This window comes from Cariama cristata, unplaced genomic scaffold, assembly GCF_000690535.1.
Source record: "Cariama cristata isolate BGI_N322 unplaced genomic scaffold, ASM69053v1 scaffold4236, whole genome shotgun sequence".
Taxonomy (NCBI): domain Eukaryota; kingdom Metazoa; phylum Chordata; class Aves; order Cariamiformes; family Cariamidae; genus Cariama; species Cariama cristata.
Window position 1 is genome coordinate 28432 of NW_009622537.1, and position 18492 is coordinate 46923.

At 44.2% G+C, this 18492-nt stretch overlaps 1 protein-coding gene across 1 annotated transcript in view; it reads right to left on the reverse strand.

The window, feature by feature from the left end:
- Positions 1-15411, reverse strand: part of BACH2 (BTB and CNC homology 1, basic leucine zipper transcription factor 2) — a gene marked incomplete at its 3' end in the record, with an annotated part of 40588 nt that extends 25177 nt beyond the window's left edge. The window contains exon 1 of the mRNA XM_009702356.1: positions 15163-15411. Coding sequence (XP_009700658.1) covers positions 15163-15405 — 243 coding nt within the window. The remainder of the gene's footprint in view (positions 1-15162) is intronic.
- Between the last annotated feature and the right edge of the window lie 3081 nt (positions 15412-18492).

Consider the following 18492-nt stretch of genomic DNA (forward strand, 5'->3'; position numbering starts at 1 on the left):
TGCAAGCTGGGCCGTTTCTGTCTGAGCGTGCAAGGCCGGCCCAGGGTGAGAGCATCTGTGGGGCTCCTGGGGAAAGGGCTGCATCCCAGCCAGGTACGAAGGAAGATTCAAAAGACGACAGGCAGCAGCAACTAAATGGAACCAGAAAGGAAGGCAAAAATGCAATGCTCCGTGAGAGAAAAGGGAAGGGGGCATTTTCTAAAATAGCCTCCCTCAATCTAGGCCAGAAAAATCCTGCACCGCACCCTTTGTGTTTTTATCCCACTGCCTTTTTTCTGTGCCCTTTTCCACCATTTCGCCAGCATCTCGCACCCCCTGCCTGGTCTCTTCTCCTTGTCTTTTGTTCCACCAGCCCCACTTCTGCGCCTACCGCCAGCTCCGAGCAGGCAGCCACGGCAGGACCACCTTTTGATGTGCGCACCCCGGGGCTCTCGTGGCTGCCGTGGTACAAGGGTGGCAGAGGAGGAAAAGCGGGGTGCAGAGGCAGGAGGAAATGCCATCTCTGAGCGTCCCTCTCTGCCAACTGGGAGGGAAGGAGAGCTCGGCGAAGACGATCTTCGCCCTCGATACAAACTACTGCTAGGATGAAGCTCTCCTCCTGGGAGGGGAAGAGTCAAGCCGCAGCCTTCCTCGCTATCATCCCTCCAGCATCCTCCCTCTCCTCATTCTCAGCAGCTCGCCTCTTCTGCCCACCGAAGCAGGTTAGACATGGCTTGCCCTAAGTGACCTACATTAATTTTTACTCTTTAATTAAAGAGTTCTTCTCTGAAACAATTTATGAGAACTTCTTTGCTAAGGGAAAGAAAATGCTTTCTTCCACACACATTTACAAAGACAAACATGCTCTCTCCAAATGAATTTTGTTCCTCAAAAAGCCTCTATGGAAGGCAAACCACAGAGAATGGTAAAAGATTCGCTGAAGAAGAACTGAAGTTCATTTTAAATCAGTGTACCATGTACAAATGCTGTCTTACAAATAGGATTATTTAATTTAAACCTTAGATCTGTCAAGTTCCATTACTTCAAATGGAGCCTGTCGTTTCTTGACTTCATTATAAATCAGGATTATATTACAACTTATGTTAGGTAAAGTCACTGCTTAGATAGCAGGCAGTGAAAAAAAATTACACAGCAGTAGGTAAATAGAGCAAAGTCATTGCACTGTTCTTGAAAGGCAAAAAGTCATCTTGCTAAATGAGGGTCCGAGCTGTCCTGTACCAAGACTGTTCCTAACAAATAAAAGACCTCTGGGAAAAGTGCTGAGCATACGCTGGATCTATTTTCAGCTTGCATCAGCAGCTGCTGCCCCTGGGATCGCATCTTTGCTCATACCCTACACCATATGTAATCACTCCAGTGCTGCAACCAGTAAGATAATGAAAGAGCATGGCATAAATCTATACTTGAGTGGAATGCTAAATGAGAAAAATAATACAAAAAAGGGGGAAATAAACCACATTTTCAAGTCATTAGGAAGAAAGACTTTGACATATGAAGTGTTGCAACCATTAATAGCACTTATCATATAGAGTGGAGACAAAGAGACAAATTAATCAAACTGACAGAACTGGGACATTTTATGCTAATGCAGGCTCCTGGGTTTTCGTTTGTATTCCTCTGTGTCTGGAAAACTGATACCATTACAGGGCAGGAAATTGCATGAATAACATGCAACAGATCATAAAAATTCACACACCAAGTGCAGAAACACTGCCAAAAGCACTGTAAAAACAAGGCTAGAGACCTCAACAGAGGAACTACCAACAGCTAATGAATGCAAATAAGTACAGGAATATTTCCCATCCATGCATAACAATGAGACATAGGCTGTGATTCCACAGTCTCCAATAGTGTAGCTAAAATAAAGCCTGGAGAGCGAACACACAGATAGCTGGGGGGAACTGCTGGCCAAGCCAGGGTCTGAATTTGTTTGCAGTATTGCAGCCAGCAGTTCAAAGCCACTGGGGAACTGGCATAGCCAAGCGTCGCCTCTGTCTAAACGTATCGCTATGTTAGATTTAATTCAATGCTTCAGGTAGAAGACAGAGGGGGAGGAGGATGAAAAAGGAAACAAAACAGAGCCACAAAATAACACACAATCACACAGAACAAAAATCCCCTTGCCCCTGTGCAAATCCACAGGTCACCCTTGCAGATGAAGACATTTAAAAACATCACTTGCTTGCGAAATACAAAACACGCTTGCTGTTCAAAGCCACAGCCATGTTGTAAGGGGCACGAAATGGCAAGAACTACAGGAATGCTGGGCAGGGCATGGTGCAATGCAGGATCTTGCCAAGGTTACTTCATTTGTTGTAAAGGCTTCTCAAGGACCTTTAAAATACCTTGGCAAAACAGAGCACCGGTGAAGTGCAGAGAGCTCATCAGACATATAAGCACCAAACGACAAACACGTTCACTTGATGGGCAGCCACAGCACTTCTCATTGCTCTCCATTTTCTAAAAAAGTGATGCTTCCCCCTTGTCTGGTAGCTACCGTACAAACCTAAGGCAAGGACTGAGTCGGGGGGGTAAAAGGAGTAAAGCTGATACCTTTTGGAGCTGCGTCATTGCCAGCACTGCTCTCACCTTCCCCAGAATAGAATGATATGCAGCTGATAGGATTGAGCAAGAGCCTTTACGTGCCAGTACTACACACATAAAGAGGGTGAGGAAGTACCAGCCTGCCCAGGGGTGGCTGCTTTCCTGAACAGCAAGTAGAGTTCAAGTCCTTCCCACATTCGGTGCTGGAGGACCTCGTGTTCAGAGGTGGCAGGGCAGGAGCTGCTTCACCCCAGCAGAGATGGGCACGGGGAGCACACAATACAGTGCCCAGCTCTCCATCCGCTCTCTAGCAGACCGGTGCGGAGGTTTTACGGAGTTTCAGCCATGTGAACAGGGTTCATTTCCAAACCTCAAAATCTCCTTCTGTTCCTTAGCTGCTTCACCCCAGCAGAGATGGGCACGGGGAGCACGCAATACAGTGCCCAGCTCTCCATCCTCTCTCACCGGTGTGGAGGTTTTATGGAGTTTCAGCCATGTGAACTGGGTTCATTTCCAAACCTCAAAATCTCCTTCTGTTCCTTCGATCACTACTAGAGTCTCAACAGGGTGCTTGGCACGGTACCAAAAAATGGCACGCACGCACGCACAAAAGCAAGCTGGTCCAAAAGCTCTTCAAATACAACAATGGTGCAACCTTTGTTCCAAGGGGAGAAATTAGAAACAGTCATTCATTAATTCCTGTAAATATACATCCATCTGACAGACAGACAAGGGCTGCAAGCTGCAAATGGAATGACTTTCTCCCTTCCCTTAAATAAATAAATAAAAAGACAATTAGTTACAAAAAGGTCTAATGAAATCCTCGGTTTTAAGAAATTTTAATATCAGGAGGGAAATAATTCAGTCAAATAGTTATAACAATGTTGATTTCTTCCGCGCTTTACAATAGCAAAGACACCTTTGAAGTCTCTCAGGAACACATACGACACCTGACCCTTTCTTTTCCTCTACCTGCAACCAAAGCAGTTTGAGAAAAGAAAAGCCTAGTTGGAGTAAAATACCCATTCCTGAAAGAGAATATTTAGAGAGGTCTTTACTACCACCTTACCATTCACCCAAGAGGTAGAAAGCATGGTGATGAGAAATGACCATGAATTCTCACACCCCTTTAGCTACGCAATTCCTTTTCAGAAAACCAGTCTCAGAACCAGACCGTAACCTCACCAAATAATTCAGGTTAAAATTGTATCTGAGAACTAAGCTGAGAGTGCAAGAGCAGCTGATGCAAACAGTCTGAGTCCCTCAGGCTGGGACTGACTTGAAACCCTCCAAGCTCGCTGTGAAGAGCACCTCATGGTGTTACGTGCCTGTCTGCTCTACAGAGCAGTTTGGCCGAGGTCCGACACAGCAGGTCTGACAGCAGCTCCCGCTCCGGTCACCTCGCCTGTGCACCACCGGCTGAAGACAGAGGCCAGAACGTCATCAAATGCTTGTCTTTAACAATCTACCTGCCTATGCCCTCTCAACTGAGTTTTCCAATTGGAAAGTTCATGCATAATAGTGACATTAATCTTGTAAGAGAAGGATTGGGCTCATCTTTGAAAAGGAAATAAAACTAAACCAAGCCCAAGGTAGCTCTTACTAGCTGTTCTTCTCAATTCTCCAACTGCAAGATACATTGAAGACTGGGAAAGAAGAAAAAGGGTTACTGATGTAAAGGTTTCTGCCACTACTGAAAGCAACTCTTTCTGCTTTCTGAATGCTATGATGACTGCATAAGTGTGAACAAACAAGTTTCTTTGTAGAATGCCCCAGTGCCTATATATGTCATGGACACCTCTTCCTTCTTCACTTCCTTGGACAATGGTATAGATATTCGTCCTCAATGGCTACTGCTTATATAAACTGGGCAAAAACGACAAAGATAGATGGCTCTTACAAAAGACAGGCAACTCTCTATTTTTTGTGCCTTACATTTGACAAATTAATTCAAGCATTTAAAACATAGCCTTGGTTTTGTGTGTCCAGTCTCCTGAAAACTACAAAGTTCACGGAATAGACAGAAACTGCTTGATTTGGCTTTATGTCCAGACAAAAATGCCATATGCGGAAAGTCATCCATGGGGGAACAGGGAAATCTGCAGTTAGATAAAAATAACGTTAAAAAATGTTCAGTTCAACAGGCAGATGGAATGGCTGGAGACCCATCCACCTCAAGTCCAGCTTCCTCTCCGGAAGCAGAAATGAGCACTACTCCTCTGTGGAAAGCAGAAGGGAAGTTGTCAGGATTTGTCTTTCCCCAGCTTTTTCCTGTCTTGAAAGGTTACTGGCTCCAACCCTGTCCTTTGAAAGAAACAGGAAATAACTTGAGCTTATTCTGGTTTTACTTGACCAAGAATCCCCAACAGGGAAATTTTCTCTGAAGGCTGCCTGTGTATCTGGGGAGAGAGGTGGCTAGGCATGTTGTACTACTGCTGTGCGCTCAGAGATGGAAAGGTATTTTGCTTTCAGAGTTAAGACTTGTTTCTTACCAGCTGCAGGTCCTTGAAACAGAGGACAACAGGTCTGAATTTCAAAGGTAAGCAAAAACTGAACACATTTCCCACAAGCAAAAACTTTACACAGCCATACACGTAGCCTCAGCCTCCCAGCTGTCAGTCTGATGAAAATCCCGGACCACTTCATCAAGAGTATTTTTTCCTGAAACTGAGAACTGTACCAGTAAAGTTTGCATGGACAATTTTTTTCTTTAAATCTACTCTTTTTACCTTGGAACATTACCACAGACTGCATCCCCACCCATTCTGGGAACATAAAGTAAGAGGTATACGCGCAGACTAGGAAATTTGGAGCTATCACAATTCAAAGCAAGCACATTTCAAGTAGAGTATTACCAACTGTTTGATGCACAATACACTGGATGCCCACACCTCTTTAAACTATTCAGCACTGCTCAGGTCCCTTTCTGGGTCAATTCATTTATTTGGATGGTCTCCTTCCTATTTTACTACCCCCATAATCCCACCTCATCCCTGGCTTTGGGATGTACATCTGACACCGCAGGAGCAGAGGGAAGCACTGAGAATACAAGGCTGCCACCGAGTCCACCCTGGGTCACACCTGCCAAATCTCTCCGCAGTCCTTACAGAGTCAGTCTGTACATTCCATTTCTCTAAAGTGTTGTTCTGAAACGATGAGCAGCTCCTGCAAGGAATCATGTGGACCAGGTGCAATATATACTCAACCAAATATGGTTGCTTCAACACCAAAACAAGATGCCTGGTTTTTGAGGTCCTGAAAACCCACAGCTCCCATCTGCCAAGACTGATGAGCTCTCTGTGGAAAAGATCAAGTCTTGCTAGGTACCTACTTGCCTATTGTTTGGGATAAATGGGATGTCCAAAAGCTACAGTAATACAGGAAAAAGTTTTTACATCTTGTGCTAAGTTTCAAGATTTGTTTTTTAAATTTTCTTTTTGAACCTGAGTCTGCAACAGCTGTGTCACTTAAGCAAAAATTCCTAATTAAGTATCCTCAAAGTGCCTCAGTCTCCTGGAGAGGGACTGGAAGTCTGTAGCAATTCACAGACTTTCTGATCTGCTCCATGCCTCCAAGTCTACTTTCCTCTTGGATGCGGTAGTCGCAGCAGCTGTTACCGACGGCAGTGCACAGGACCTCGGGGGTGATGCAGGAAGAACAGGTAGAGGACACAGAGTGGAGCCCATCGATCACCCAGGACCAGTCAACCAGACAAGGGAGGAAGCAGCTCCATCCTACCCCAATCACCTCGAGAAACACTGCAACTAGTCTGAAAATCCCCTCAATGCCCCCTGTATGCTTAAAAGATACAGAGGGAAGAAAATGAGACCGAAACTCTGCCTGAGGAGTGATAAGCTGGAAGCTCTGGGTTCAGATACATGGGCAGCTCTGGGACCAGCAGCTGTGCCAGCTGTGGGTCAGTCTGTACACCTCCGTGTGAGGTAATGTGAACCAGAGCATTTAGAGAGAGGTAAACATAGCTGAGTGGTTCACACAAGGTGATTTAATCATCACTGACCTGATACACAGACCTGCGCTGTAATTCCCATCTGATGCATCAGCTTCCACCCCAGCATTCGCAGAGAGGTGATGACACTATTTTATTCGTTCACAAGAGACCTCAAAAATCTACTGCTGAAGGTTTTATGTTACCATTATTTAACTTCAGAGCTGATACCTCTCAATTCCAGCTGTTTGGTGACACCTTGTTTATATATCAGTTTTACTGAAAGTGCTAGTACTGCGATTCTCCGCCGTTCTCCGCCCAGCTATGGTTACTTTAACTGCAGACCCCCAGCTAGCAGCAGTCTCAGGGTCACAGCAAGAAATACCCCATGCCATTTCAATTACGGATTAACCTTCTCTACAAAGTCCTCTAAAGCCTCCATGACTGACTCTTAAGTGACTCAAAAGATGCACCATGCAAATCTTAAGCAAAAAAAAAAATAATCCCAAAATACAAAAAAAAAAAAAAATTAAAAAAAAAGATTTCAACTACTTCTATGTGTGGGAAACAGACAGTTACACTTAACCGCACAGTTTGATGCCATCAAAGTCAGATCAAGCAAAGTGCAGGCCAGAAAGGTTTATTAGCAAATCTGATCTATGTTATCTTAGGATCTTACATTCCACTCAACAACATGTGTACTGAGCACTAAACTTCTTCAAGGGGTGCCTAAAGCTCGTTCCTCTCCAAGGCCATTTGCCTTTCAGTTATGAAACAATGTGCAGTCACACACATCACTGAGCAGTTTGTTGCTAAAAGCAGACGCCAAATTTTGCAGTTGATTTTAATCTGGCTTCAAAACAACTGCCAGTGGCTCTCATGGTATCTTTCCCCAGTAAATTAAAACACGCTTCCCAGAGATATGCCTGATACTTTCTTTTCATTTAAGTCTTTAAACAATCACACAAGCCTCCTCTCAAACTCTTTCAGAGAAAATAAATCTAATTTTTAAAACAAACCAAGCCTCGGCTAGACGGATCTGCAGTTTGACCAAGTACAGCTGGTCCTATTTATTTATTTTATTAAAGTAAATAAAGTGCCCAAGGACACAGCTTTTAGTAGTCTGGGACTCGGAGGTGTTTGCTGGCAGTCTCCCATCAAAGTGGGACAGATGAAAATTCAGCACTGCACAGAAGTCCTGGAATAAAAGAGCCATTTCAGAGCTTGCCTCGAATATGTAACAGAAAGCGTATCTACTTGTTCCTCTAAAAAACCCAACAGCCTGCCTGTAAAATTCACAAAGAGCATCTCATTCCCAAATCCCAATATGATTCAATTGCCTTCTGCTCACCTAAAACCCGTATTTCACTTCCAAATTGAACCATACTTCCTAGCCTTAATGTTTGTTGACTGCTGCAATGCATCATTTGAATACATGCCATATTCTACCCTGTAACATGCTCAATTTCATTGCTAGCTGAGAAAAACAGTCCGACTGACATTATTCACCAGGGAATCCTTGTCAGAAAGTGCTGTACGGAGATAAAACCTTATCTTCTTTGGGTCTTGGGAACGCTAACGAAACAAAGCTTGGTACTGGGATCAGAAAGTACCTTACAGGTTGTGGTCTCTGATGCGGTGAAGCTGAGGGGTGCCTTATCTGGGCCTCATCTGTTTCCTTATTCAAATGGCAAATGCTCAGCCTGTATTTCTGGACTCTTAAAAGAGCAGATGCTTAGTTTGCTGGCATTAAAGAAATTCAAGGCTTTTTTAGAGGGAAAAAAAGCAAAGGTAAGAGAATCAAAGGTGGAGGGGGAGGAGAAGAGGAGATCTTTCAGTCTGCAGGGCCAGAGTGCCCTCAGTGTTGGGGTGCAGTCATAGCTCAGCCACCTCATTTTCATTCATGTCCACATATATATTTGAATACAGCAAAAAAAACCCTCAACTTAAAAAAAACCAAAACAAACCATCTCCTGTTACACACCCTTATTGTTTCTGCTCATGCCCTTAGCACAGTCTACTTCTAGGACTTACTCTTTGGGACATCTTTTACATTTTAGATTACGTTTGTCATGTTTGAGCGAAAAAGTTTCTACACCGCAAACTGCCTTTTCAATAGCGAGCGCAACCACAGTCAATCAGCCCAATTTAGCGCTGACGGCAGGCAGGAGTCTAACAAAGGCAACGAAATTGAGTCCACTTATCGCGGTGGTGAATTTCACTCTGTGCATTCGTCTCCATATCCCCTTCGAAAGTACATTTTTATATGCTTACTGGAATAAATAAATAAATAGTACAGCTACCACCAAAGGAAAGCAAAGGAGTTATCGCAAGATTTTCTCTCTGTAACACGCATGCACACGTGGTTTTCATTTTGCTTTTTTAAGCCTACCTCTCCCTACAACACAACAGAGATGTATTTTGCTTTTCTCCACTGGAAAAGATCAGGGAAGCATTATCAATAGCAAGACAGCCCTCATCAGAAAATAATGGAAGTTACATCACGTGGAATGAGAAGTATGCAGCTGTTTCTTCATCATACTTGAGGCATGAAAAATCAGGCAGTGCCGGAAACCTTTGCAGCGAGACATGGATTGAATTTCATATCACATCTTGACGGTCTCATTTCTGTTTTATTGCTCACCTGCTAGAAACAAAATATGTCGTTTGTACCTTGTAGCTTGCTGCATAAGGCTCTTGGGTCACTGCTGCCTCCTGAGCCAAAGCAGAAACAATTCTGGCCAGTGCTGCAATCTGTGAGGAACATCAATGGCCGATACAGTCATGTAAAGAGAAAACCACATTAATGCTTCCCATTCTCGAAGAACTAACCTTAGCTGCTCCTAATACATCTCTGAGGTGCCAAAGAAAAAGGGTCTTTCCTTGTTCCCTACTGCGTAATTACATCGCTCCAGCTGGGAAAGAAACTTCCAAGCAGACATTTTCTTCTTGCCCTCTTGCTCCTCTTTCCCACATTTATCATCTCTTCCCCTCCGCACTCCTGTGCAGAGCACTCCCAGCTCAGTCCCTGCATTCCTTAAAGATATTATATTCATACATATACACAGTACGCAGTAAAGGAAAGAGACAAAGTAAGAGAATATCGTTTATTTCTAGATAGATAAAAAGGAAGAGTAATTGCCTTTAGCCAGCAGGGTATGTAATAGCTGACCTCCTGCATCCTGCCTTTGATTTTCTCCTCATCGCAATCATCTTTCGCTGGCTAATTCCCAGCATTTTTCCCTCAGGCTGGCGGGTTGGCATGGATGGCTAGCAGCTGCCAGTATTTCTCCTCCCTGTCAGCTACGAGCCATACTAATGTTAGATGCCTGGCTCAGTCCCACCCAGGGTGCCGCATGCCTTCGCTTTCCAACATACTCAGCTTTTGCCAGCCTTGAATCCTGTCCTGCCTTTCTCCTTGCAAAAATTAACCAGGTGAGGGAGTTAACCCACGTCACCCGAAGCAGCAGATGACAGATTTCACAGGGCTAGACCTTGTGGGCAAACGGCAGGTTTCACAGGAGCCGTCAGGGAGCAGCAAAGCAGTAAGAACGCAGAGAAATTCAGCCCGTGGTGTGTGCTAACATCAACTTTGATCATCATTCTCTTAATAGCAAAGAGCAGAGCTGTGCAGATAAACAAACAAAAAGGCTCCCCAAGTACATCCCACCTCCTCTTCCTAAAAGAGATGCTGCTTCCCTTTGCCCCTTGGGAGATTTGTAAGCCACAGACAACTCCATTTAATCCTTCTGGAAGGCAACATTTCCAGCAGATAGTTCATTGCACTAAAAAAAGTCACCAGTAACCCTGAATCTTCAGATTCAAAAATTTGAGGGTTACAAGTAAAACTAACCAGCCTACCTGAGAAGCAAGTTGGTTTTACAACAGAAAGGACAGCATCAGACCAGTGCTAGAGAAACCCTGGTCTACTACTTCAGAAGACCTGTGTTTAACTTCACCAAAGAGAAAGGCATTTGGTGCTCTCATGGTTGGAATGACCAGGTGAAGGTTTTTTCAAATGTACACCCCAAAGTCAAAAAAACGCAAGCAAGGTCAGGAATTTCATCATTTCTAAGCTGTAGAAATCTAATGCAACTGAGGGGTTTTATTTGTTGTTGCTGTTTCTGTCTTTTCACCATTTAACTGCAACCTCAGCTTTCAGAAAGCCAAGTGAATTAAGACGTTTGCACAGACGATGCTCCTCCGTCCAGCGCCCAGCTTTCAGCTTGCCCACATAGACTCGCTGTGCACTTCTATTAGCAAAGCCAGGCAGGTAATAATAGCGAATAAAAAGCCTATTTGACGAAGCACTGGCTCCTTCTCAAGTAAAGCAGAGTACCACTACAACATGAATGACTCAATCATCTACTCGAGAGCTATTACTTGCAGCGATGAAGCAATGTTAATTGGATAATGGCCTGCTGCCAGCTAATATTGGCATGACCTACAATGCCCCTGGCTGACAGCCGTGTCTCTCTCTCTATCACACCTTTTTTTGTAATCTGCATGGGAAGTGGAAACCATTAAAAAAGCCTCCTAAGTGCCATTTAACTTCTTATCATGAATTAAAAGCTTAATTAAGTGTCTTGTTAAAGGAAGGAAGACCAGTTTTCGTGATTAAATAAAACAAAACAACAGTTAGGGGTATAGAGTGAATGACTAACTTTACAGCTTTAAATTCAGTTCTTGGAAAATATTAATTTTAGGTTGCATTTAACAGCAGCTGCTAGAGGAAAACTGCATCATTGCTGAAAAATACCCTGGGTGAAAAGCAAGTGAGGCTCTAGTTGCTTACCAAAGACTGCAAATGAAGAGAAAACTGCAGAAGTTAAGAGCTAAGAGAGTCCTTTTATATTAGCTGCGGGTAGCAGACACACTGCATTCCTCGAACTCTGCTCTGAGGGCTGATCATTCACACACCACGGCCACATCTGAGCCCTTGTTATTACGCAGCTGTTTTTCCAAGCACTTATCTACACCCTGAAATATGTTGCTTTAACAAAAGGTGTAGTACGAAATCGAATTACCGAGGCTAGCACAAAATGGTTTACATAAACTCTTCAATCAGAGCAGAATTAGCTCCAAACTGACTTAGTTTAAGTTGATTAGGGGAAGGTTTGAGCTGAGGCACATTAAGTCATGCTCGAAGTGACCTGAAACGTCTAATACAAAGTTTTGCAGCGGTTTAGAACCCTGAAAGTTCAACTAGTCCCAATTCTGTGTGTGCACAATGTCTCCCTACCGAAACGACTGGCGTATCATGAAGTTGGCTCTCACTTGTAATTGGATATAAACAAGAAATAATGTAAAAAGCATCTGTTCCCTGTTTAGCTAGACAACAGTTAACAATGTCTGGAAGCCAGATTAACAAAAAGACCCCAACATGCTATGAAGTAAAAAAAAAAAGTCTGCAATTTAGACTTCAGAGGTAGATTTACTGCTTTGAATAATCAAAAAGAAGTTCTTTTCTGTTGATGTTGAGCTCCCTCACACCAACATTACATGAGTGTAAAAGCTTTATATATAAAGCTTTATCCAGCTCCAACATCAAACCTTTCAGAAATACTACTGCTACTACTACGACTAATGCCCTTTCTCCACAACTGTGTACTTTAGCAGTTTTCAAATTACGCCAGAATTTAAAATGCAACGCATGTACGGTTGAACTTGAAAACAGTTTTGTTAATTTACGAGTGATCATCACCTTTGGAAGTTTTGAACTGTGAGACTGTATTTAAAAATTAGTTTCAATCTCTGTTTTTCCAGAACAACTACATACCAACATAAACTGTCTTTAAGCCTGAAAAAAGTATTGGCTCAGCACATTAACTTTCAACTTTTGTTTCAAATTTTTCCCCTGGAGTAATAACCCCCTACATGACAGATTAAGTCAGTTTTCACAGATACCTTTTAGAAATAACTCACGGGCTGCCAGAGCTCTGCAGACCATGAACTAAAAACAATAGCTTTGGGAAGAGCCATTCACTACTGAACTGAAAAAGATCCTGCTAACTTCTCTTAACGCAATATAACAAAGATGGTGTTTCCCCGCTCTAACAGCTTTTAAAACCCAGGAGCGTTTCAGTTCCTTTCGCGGGGAGCTCCGACACTGTTCTTTGTCGGAGGCACTTCCCATATGTACGCACAGGCAACTACCAAAGCGCCCAACACTTTGAAGCAGAGCAACCCCAGAAGCAGCACCTTAACCACGGAATAACTGAGAAATAATGAAGTAATTAATCTCTTTACCCCAAGTGACTACCATTTGTAAGGAAATTATTTAACTGACCACCTCCCATATAGCTACTCAAAGAAAGTAGCCACCAAGCAAATTAGATTCAATGCAGTTAACAGCAATTAATTTGCACGTTGAAAATATCTGTACAAGTAAGCATTGGTAACTGTAAGAGTCTTTTTTAACAGGCTAAGAGAGTTCTTTTGCAGGATGAGAAAGTTAAAGCCTTGGCGCTTTGCAACTAATAATAGCATGTGGCAAAGTAACAGTGGTGGTCTTAAGTGAAGCGTGACAATTTCAGAGTACTGGGAAAATCCTTAAGAACTAGATTCACTGCTTCTGCAAATCCATAGACTTCACTGGAACTGAAACAGCAGCCCGTATAACCCTAAGTCACTAAAACTCTTTAATCTTTCATTGAGATATATTCTAAAACGTAAAACTCCAATACTTCAGTTATCCAAAGGGGATTCACTTAAATGGAAATCATTTATGGTTGGAGTGGAGGAATTTTTTTAACATAGTATCTCATACGAAACACACAAAAAGACAAACCTTTGTGCTTTAAATCTTCGGTGTCACATGAACATAGGACTGGGTCACCAAGTGCAGTCACACCAGGATGCCCCCAGCCCCCTGCTCCTCCCGCTGGCCTGCAGCACAGCACCTCACTGCTCCTGTGATTAGAAAGCTGCTAATTGCCAATCTACTTTTACCAAACGCCAGTTGAAACCAATCAATGCTTGTGTCACCACTGTCTTTTAGTATTAAAGAGAAACTCCTCCTCTCAGCTGTTCCATCTCCTCTGCCCACACAGAGCTGTAGCACGTCTCAGTTGTCACACCAGCAGTATGAACCTGCCATGGTCTTGCCTTCTCCTCCTTTAGGCCTGGCTCCTTCTTCTGAACATCTCAGTATACGCTTACTCCTGTATATTCTTATTTGAATTTAAATTATTTTTCTTTACCTAATAGGACCTGAATCATACCTGAAGGTCTCACCAAGGCTTTGTAGAAGAGCACTGATACTCTCCTGCCTCTTTGTACCTGTGCACCCCTGGGCATGTTTTGTCACCTCTCTGCTCCTGCCCTTGCTTTGCGGTGCGATAGCTATGAGACACTGACTGACACTCGATTCTTCCACTGGAAATTATTAGTGGACGCTGCAGAATCAGTGCGCATCCTAGCGCGTCCTCTGCGATATCTCTAAACTCCTATGCAAAATGTCTGGGTTGAAATTGCTTCATGAGTAATATTCAGTGTCAAGGCTCGTGAAGTCACAACCGGTGACCTATTTCTTCTAATGCTCTCCAACTTGTGCCGTGACAACATCACGATGCTGTTGAAGTCTCTGGAGGGCTAAACCAGAGGTGGAAAAATGGGGTGAGACACTTTGGGACCCGTCATCATTTAAAAACACACCGTGCTGCTCCATGGGCGTTAAGCAAATGATGGTGAAAAACCCTCTGTATCCCAAAGTACCTTCCCACTGAGCAACTGCCGTCCCATGCATGGGTACCTCACCACCCTTCTCGTGCTGCTCGTCCCAACCAGAGATGCCGGTCAGGCAGTGCTGAGGCGGTGGGTGACGGCAGCCCGGCCCAGCCGGCACACCTCTCCCCTCTGTGGGCAACGAGGCCAGCGGCGTGCCCTACAGTAGCTGTGCTGTCATGGCTGTACAGCTGTGAGGAAATTACAGTGGGGGTGGAAGCCAGGCAGTCAGATTTTGTGGTAAAATAAACTTAACTTTCCAGTGAGGTACGTATTTTCTACGTTCCTTGGCTTCCTGCTGTGGGAGCCATGCCGCATAAGAAAAACCCTGCTTTTTGACAGACCGTGTTCATGGTTTCTCGGTGGAAAACACATGGCCCGAAGCAGTTAAATCCAAACTTGTTGTGAGCGGAGGCGAGAGGAAGCAAGGCTGAATGAGGTGCAGGAGAGGGGAAAGAGGAGGATGAGGATATGAGCTGCCGAAGAGGGGTGGACAGCAATGAGGCTCCCAACAAGGTGACAGCTCAAATGATTTTTTAACAATAACCTGCTGGCTAGCAGTCGCATCATCCCTTTCAAATTTCCTGTCTGGAAGAGCAGAAGAATATCAGGGTCCTGATAACACCCTGAACGAAGTCACAGTAATTAAGCGTTTGGGTACGACTCCCTCGGCAGCAGTGACAAAGGTGAGCTGAAGCATCTTAAAGCTTTGCCCCCATAACTGTTAGGAGTTACTGGTGGTGAGGAAGGCTGGCGTGAACATGTCCATCCTTCAGCAATTTGCAACCCACCCAAACACAAAACCCACATCCAGAGGCATGCTGGGGCAGGCACCGACACCCATGCCACGCTCCCCTTGACCACCTTCATGGACCACGGAGGTCTTCCTCACCACGCGGGATGGAGGGGGCTCGTGTTTACAGTGGGGGCACGGCGACATACTGTACCTCCTCCGGCAGGCTGACCACCAGGTCATTTTCCGTCTGCCCTACCAAGGCCTGCAAGAAGTACTCGCTGCAGGCAGCCAGCACAGCCCGGTGGGCGCGGAACTCCTTCCCCTCCACGATCAGCGTCACGTCACAGAGAATGTCCTGCTTCCGCTGGTCATTTAAGCAGAGGAGAATATTGGTACAGTGCACCGTTGACTCATACACATACATGGGGGAGTCAGTCTTCTCATCCACAGACATGCCGTTCACACCCTGCAGGGGAGAAGGGAGGCAGAAAACACAATGTGGTGAGAAGCAACGCAGTCGCCGGGCGAACGTGGTGCAGTGGGATGCTGCCCCGTTTCTGGATACCCCAGGATCATGGCCAAGCAGCCCATCAATTCTTCAATCTGAGCAAGTTGAAGGGTGTTCGTTGCCATTGGCTTTCACTCTGCTGCACTTCGATTACCTACTCCCCCCCAACTTCCCCCCTCAAAACCAAAACAGGGTTTAGATGGAGTGCAAAGTGCTTTCCTTCAACCACCTACTATGCATTTACAATTTTTGATTTAGTAGAGGCAACAATATGGGGACATGGGAAATTTTAGAAGATTTTCACAAAAAAAGCAAGACTGACTGTCAGGTCTTCTAATAGTGAAAAAAAAAAGGGCTTTGTGCTTGCTTCTGGTATTTTCAGATTAAGGGAAAAACCCTCAAAACCCCAGACTATTCTCCAGCAGACAGGCTGCACTGCGTGTTCACACTGAAGATCTTGGCTCAAGTGAAAGGCAAGGTTGAACCATACCTGATGAAGACAAGCCACTAACTACAGTGACTTCATTTCTCAATCAGAATTAGAGTAATTTTAAGCCTTAAGGAGGAGAGAAAGATGTTTAGTTGCTTCAGAAGAAATCTGTTTCCAGGTATGGCTAAAGCAAAATGCCTTCACCAGTGGTTTAACGCCATTTACAGAAAAGAGAATTCACAGAAAATTTCTGAATTCCAGACTCACAGACCCAAGAAAATCCCTCGACTCATGTGGAGGTCCAGCCCCAGGGTGGCAGGGCAGCACGTGGGTGCGGGGGCTGCTCCTGCCTGCAGAGGAGTCTCCCTCCCCTGACAGCAGAGCAGAGGTTGGAAGGATGTAAGACACCCGTTACAACTGTCTGAGCTAGGAACTTCTCTGCCTGATGTTCTGCAATTTCTGACACATGTAGAACTGGTAATGCCTCTGAACACGGGGTGGTGATGGTGGTGGAGATCAGCTTCCCCCAAGATCCAAGACCACATGAACCCCTTCACACTTGAACACATTGAAGTAATTCTTTTACCCAGAACTTTCTGCCCAGCATCAGACTAAATCTTCTTTGCCTTATTTTCCCATTTCAATTTCTCTGAATAGAAAAGTATAAATGCCTAGTGCTGTGTCTGAACATACTACATACTCCCAAAAAACCCTAACACACTTGTTTTAGGGCTTACATAGGAAAAAGGATTATTTGTATGTAGTATTCTATCTGCTGCTGAAAGGAAAGTTGTGCAAATGCACAAACTTCAAGTATTTTAAGGATTTTTTTTTTCTTATTGCGAACAACATCCGCCTTCTGAGAGGTAAAATTCAGAGCACACAGGGCTAAGGGCAACAGACGGCGGCATTTTGGTATAATATCGCTGCACTGTAAATACCTGACCACTATAGCGAGTAGCAGAGAAATTCCTTCTCTGCGACTTTTTAATGTGGATCTCTGCAGCTTTTTCCTTTGCTAGTACAATATCCAGGTACACGAGTAGACATAACACGACTTGAAACTGTATCTCTTGCCATGAGTTCAAACCAGGGTACCGTTTTCCTACAGTGTCATTTGAAAGATACTAATAATCTAGACAAGAATGGACTTAAGAGCATCTGCTTGTTACTTGTAAGTATTTACTAGATTTCTGAACCATAACTCCATCTTCCCACCTTTACAGGAATACTTTTAAGCCATTCGCTATGATGACTCTTTCTACAAAACAGGTACTTTTGCCAACGTTATAAAACCATAGTATTACTGGAAGTCTTAATGGGATGCTTACAGCTTCTCTTTTCCTGGTATTTTCAATATTTACTGCTGCCTTACGCTACACTTCTGAGTATGCAGCTGAAATGCCTACATGAACAGAAAAAAACCCACCCAACCAACCCAGATTAGCCTTTCACTGACTTTAGAGAGAAGATACATAGCTGCTTACTGATCTGCATATAGGTAGGGGAGGGAGACACTTTGGGTTTTTTTATGCTACTGGATGGATTTCTTAACCAGAAGAAAATTAAATTATTTTTTTTTCTCCTCATAAATTGAGACTAACTAGAAAAATTGACAGCAATCATTTTATTAGCACTCTGGTAAGGTAAAAGAGAAAACGATACTCAGCTCATCCCACTCATAGCTTTCTGTGTAACTGAACGCTGATGCTAACGATAGTGTTACAATGATGTTCTAAGTGGTCACTCTTGCGTGCTACGAAACGCAAGAGTTTACAAGAACAATCTAGTGGGAAAACCTGAGAGTTGCAAATGACAATGCAAAGGGGAAAGCATTGATTTTTTTTTTTCCTTTTTTTCCAGGCATATCTTATGCCTGTAATGTCTCAGACGATGAAAAAATGTACAAGAAACCTGAAACCTGGCAGGTAATGAACAGAACATCAATTATATTTTCAGTGCCTTTTTTAAAAAAACAAAAACCACTGTTTGCCTGAAATTGAAATCCTTTTCTACAGTAATAGTGCAATTTGTGTGAATCAAACCCTGAATTACTTGGTTACTAATTAGTAATTTCCCGCTTTTTAACTACAGCTCTCATCAAGTGTATTTTTAAAAAAAATTCATTGCATGCCCTGTGAAATGCTGAAAATACCACGGTGTATTTCCCCGCTGGTGAGCGAGCCTGCCTTCTGTGCTAGGAAACCTGACCGATGCGGTACTGAGATACTGGGGCCGTAAATCGCACCGTCCGCTCCAGCGGATCCCTAGCTACGCTCCTGGGAAGGAGCTCCACCCAGCTGCCTATATCGCCATGCTTTCCCAAGGCTACTGCTGTGTCTCCAGGGGCTTCCCAAAAGTGGATCCACGCCGTGCCCCTTCCCACAGCCGCTGAGAATCCACATGGATGCCCTGGCCGGCGGCTACCCGACACAGACTTCCCCTGGCCGTGCCCCTGCCCGCTCCAGGATGCACCCTGAGCCCTCCATTGCGCACAGGGAAACCGGGGCTAGGCTACAGCTCAGGACCACCTATTTATCAGCTTTTAGTGTTTCAACACAAGTGATTTACGGGCTTCCCTTTTCCACGATCTGCCACTGACT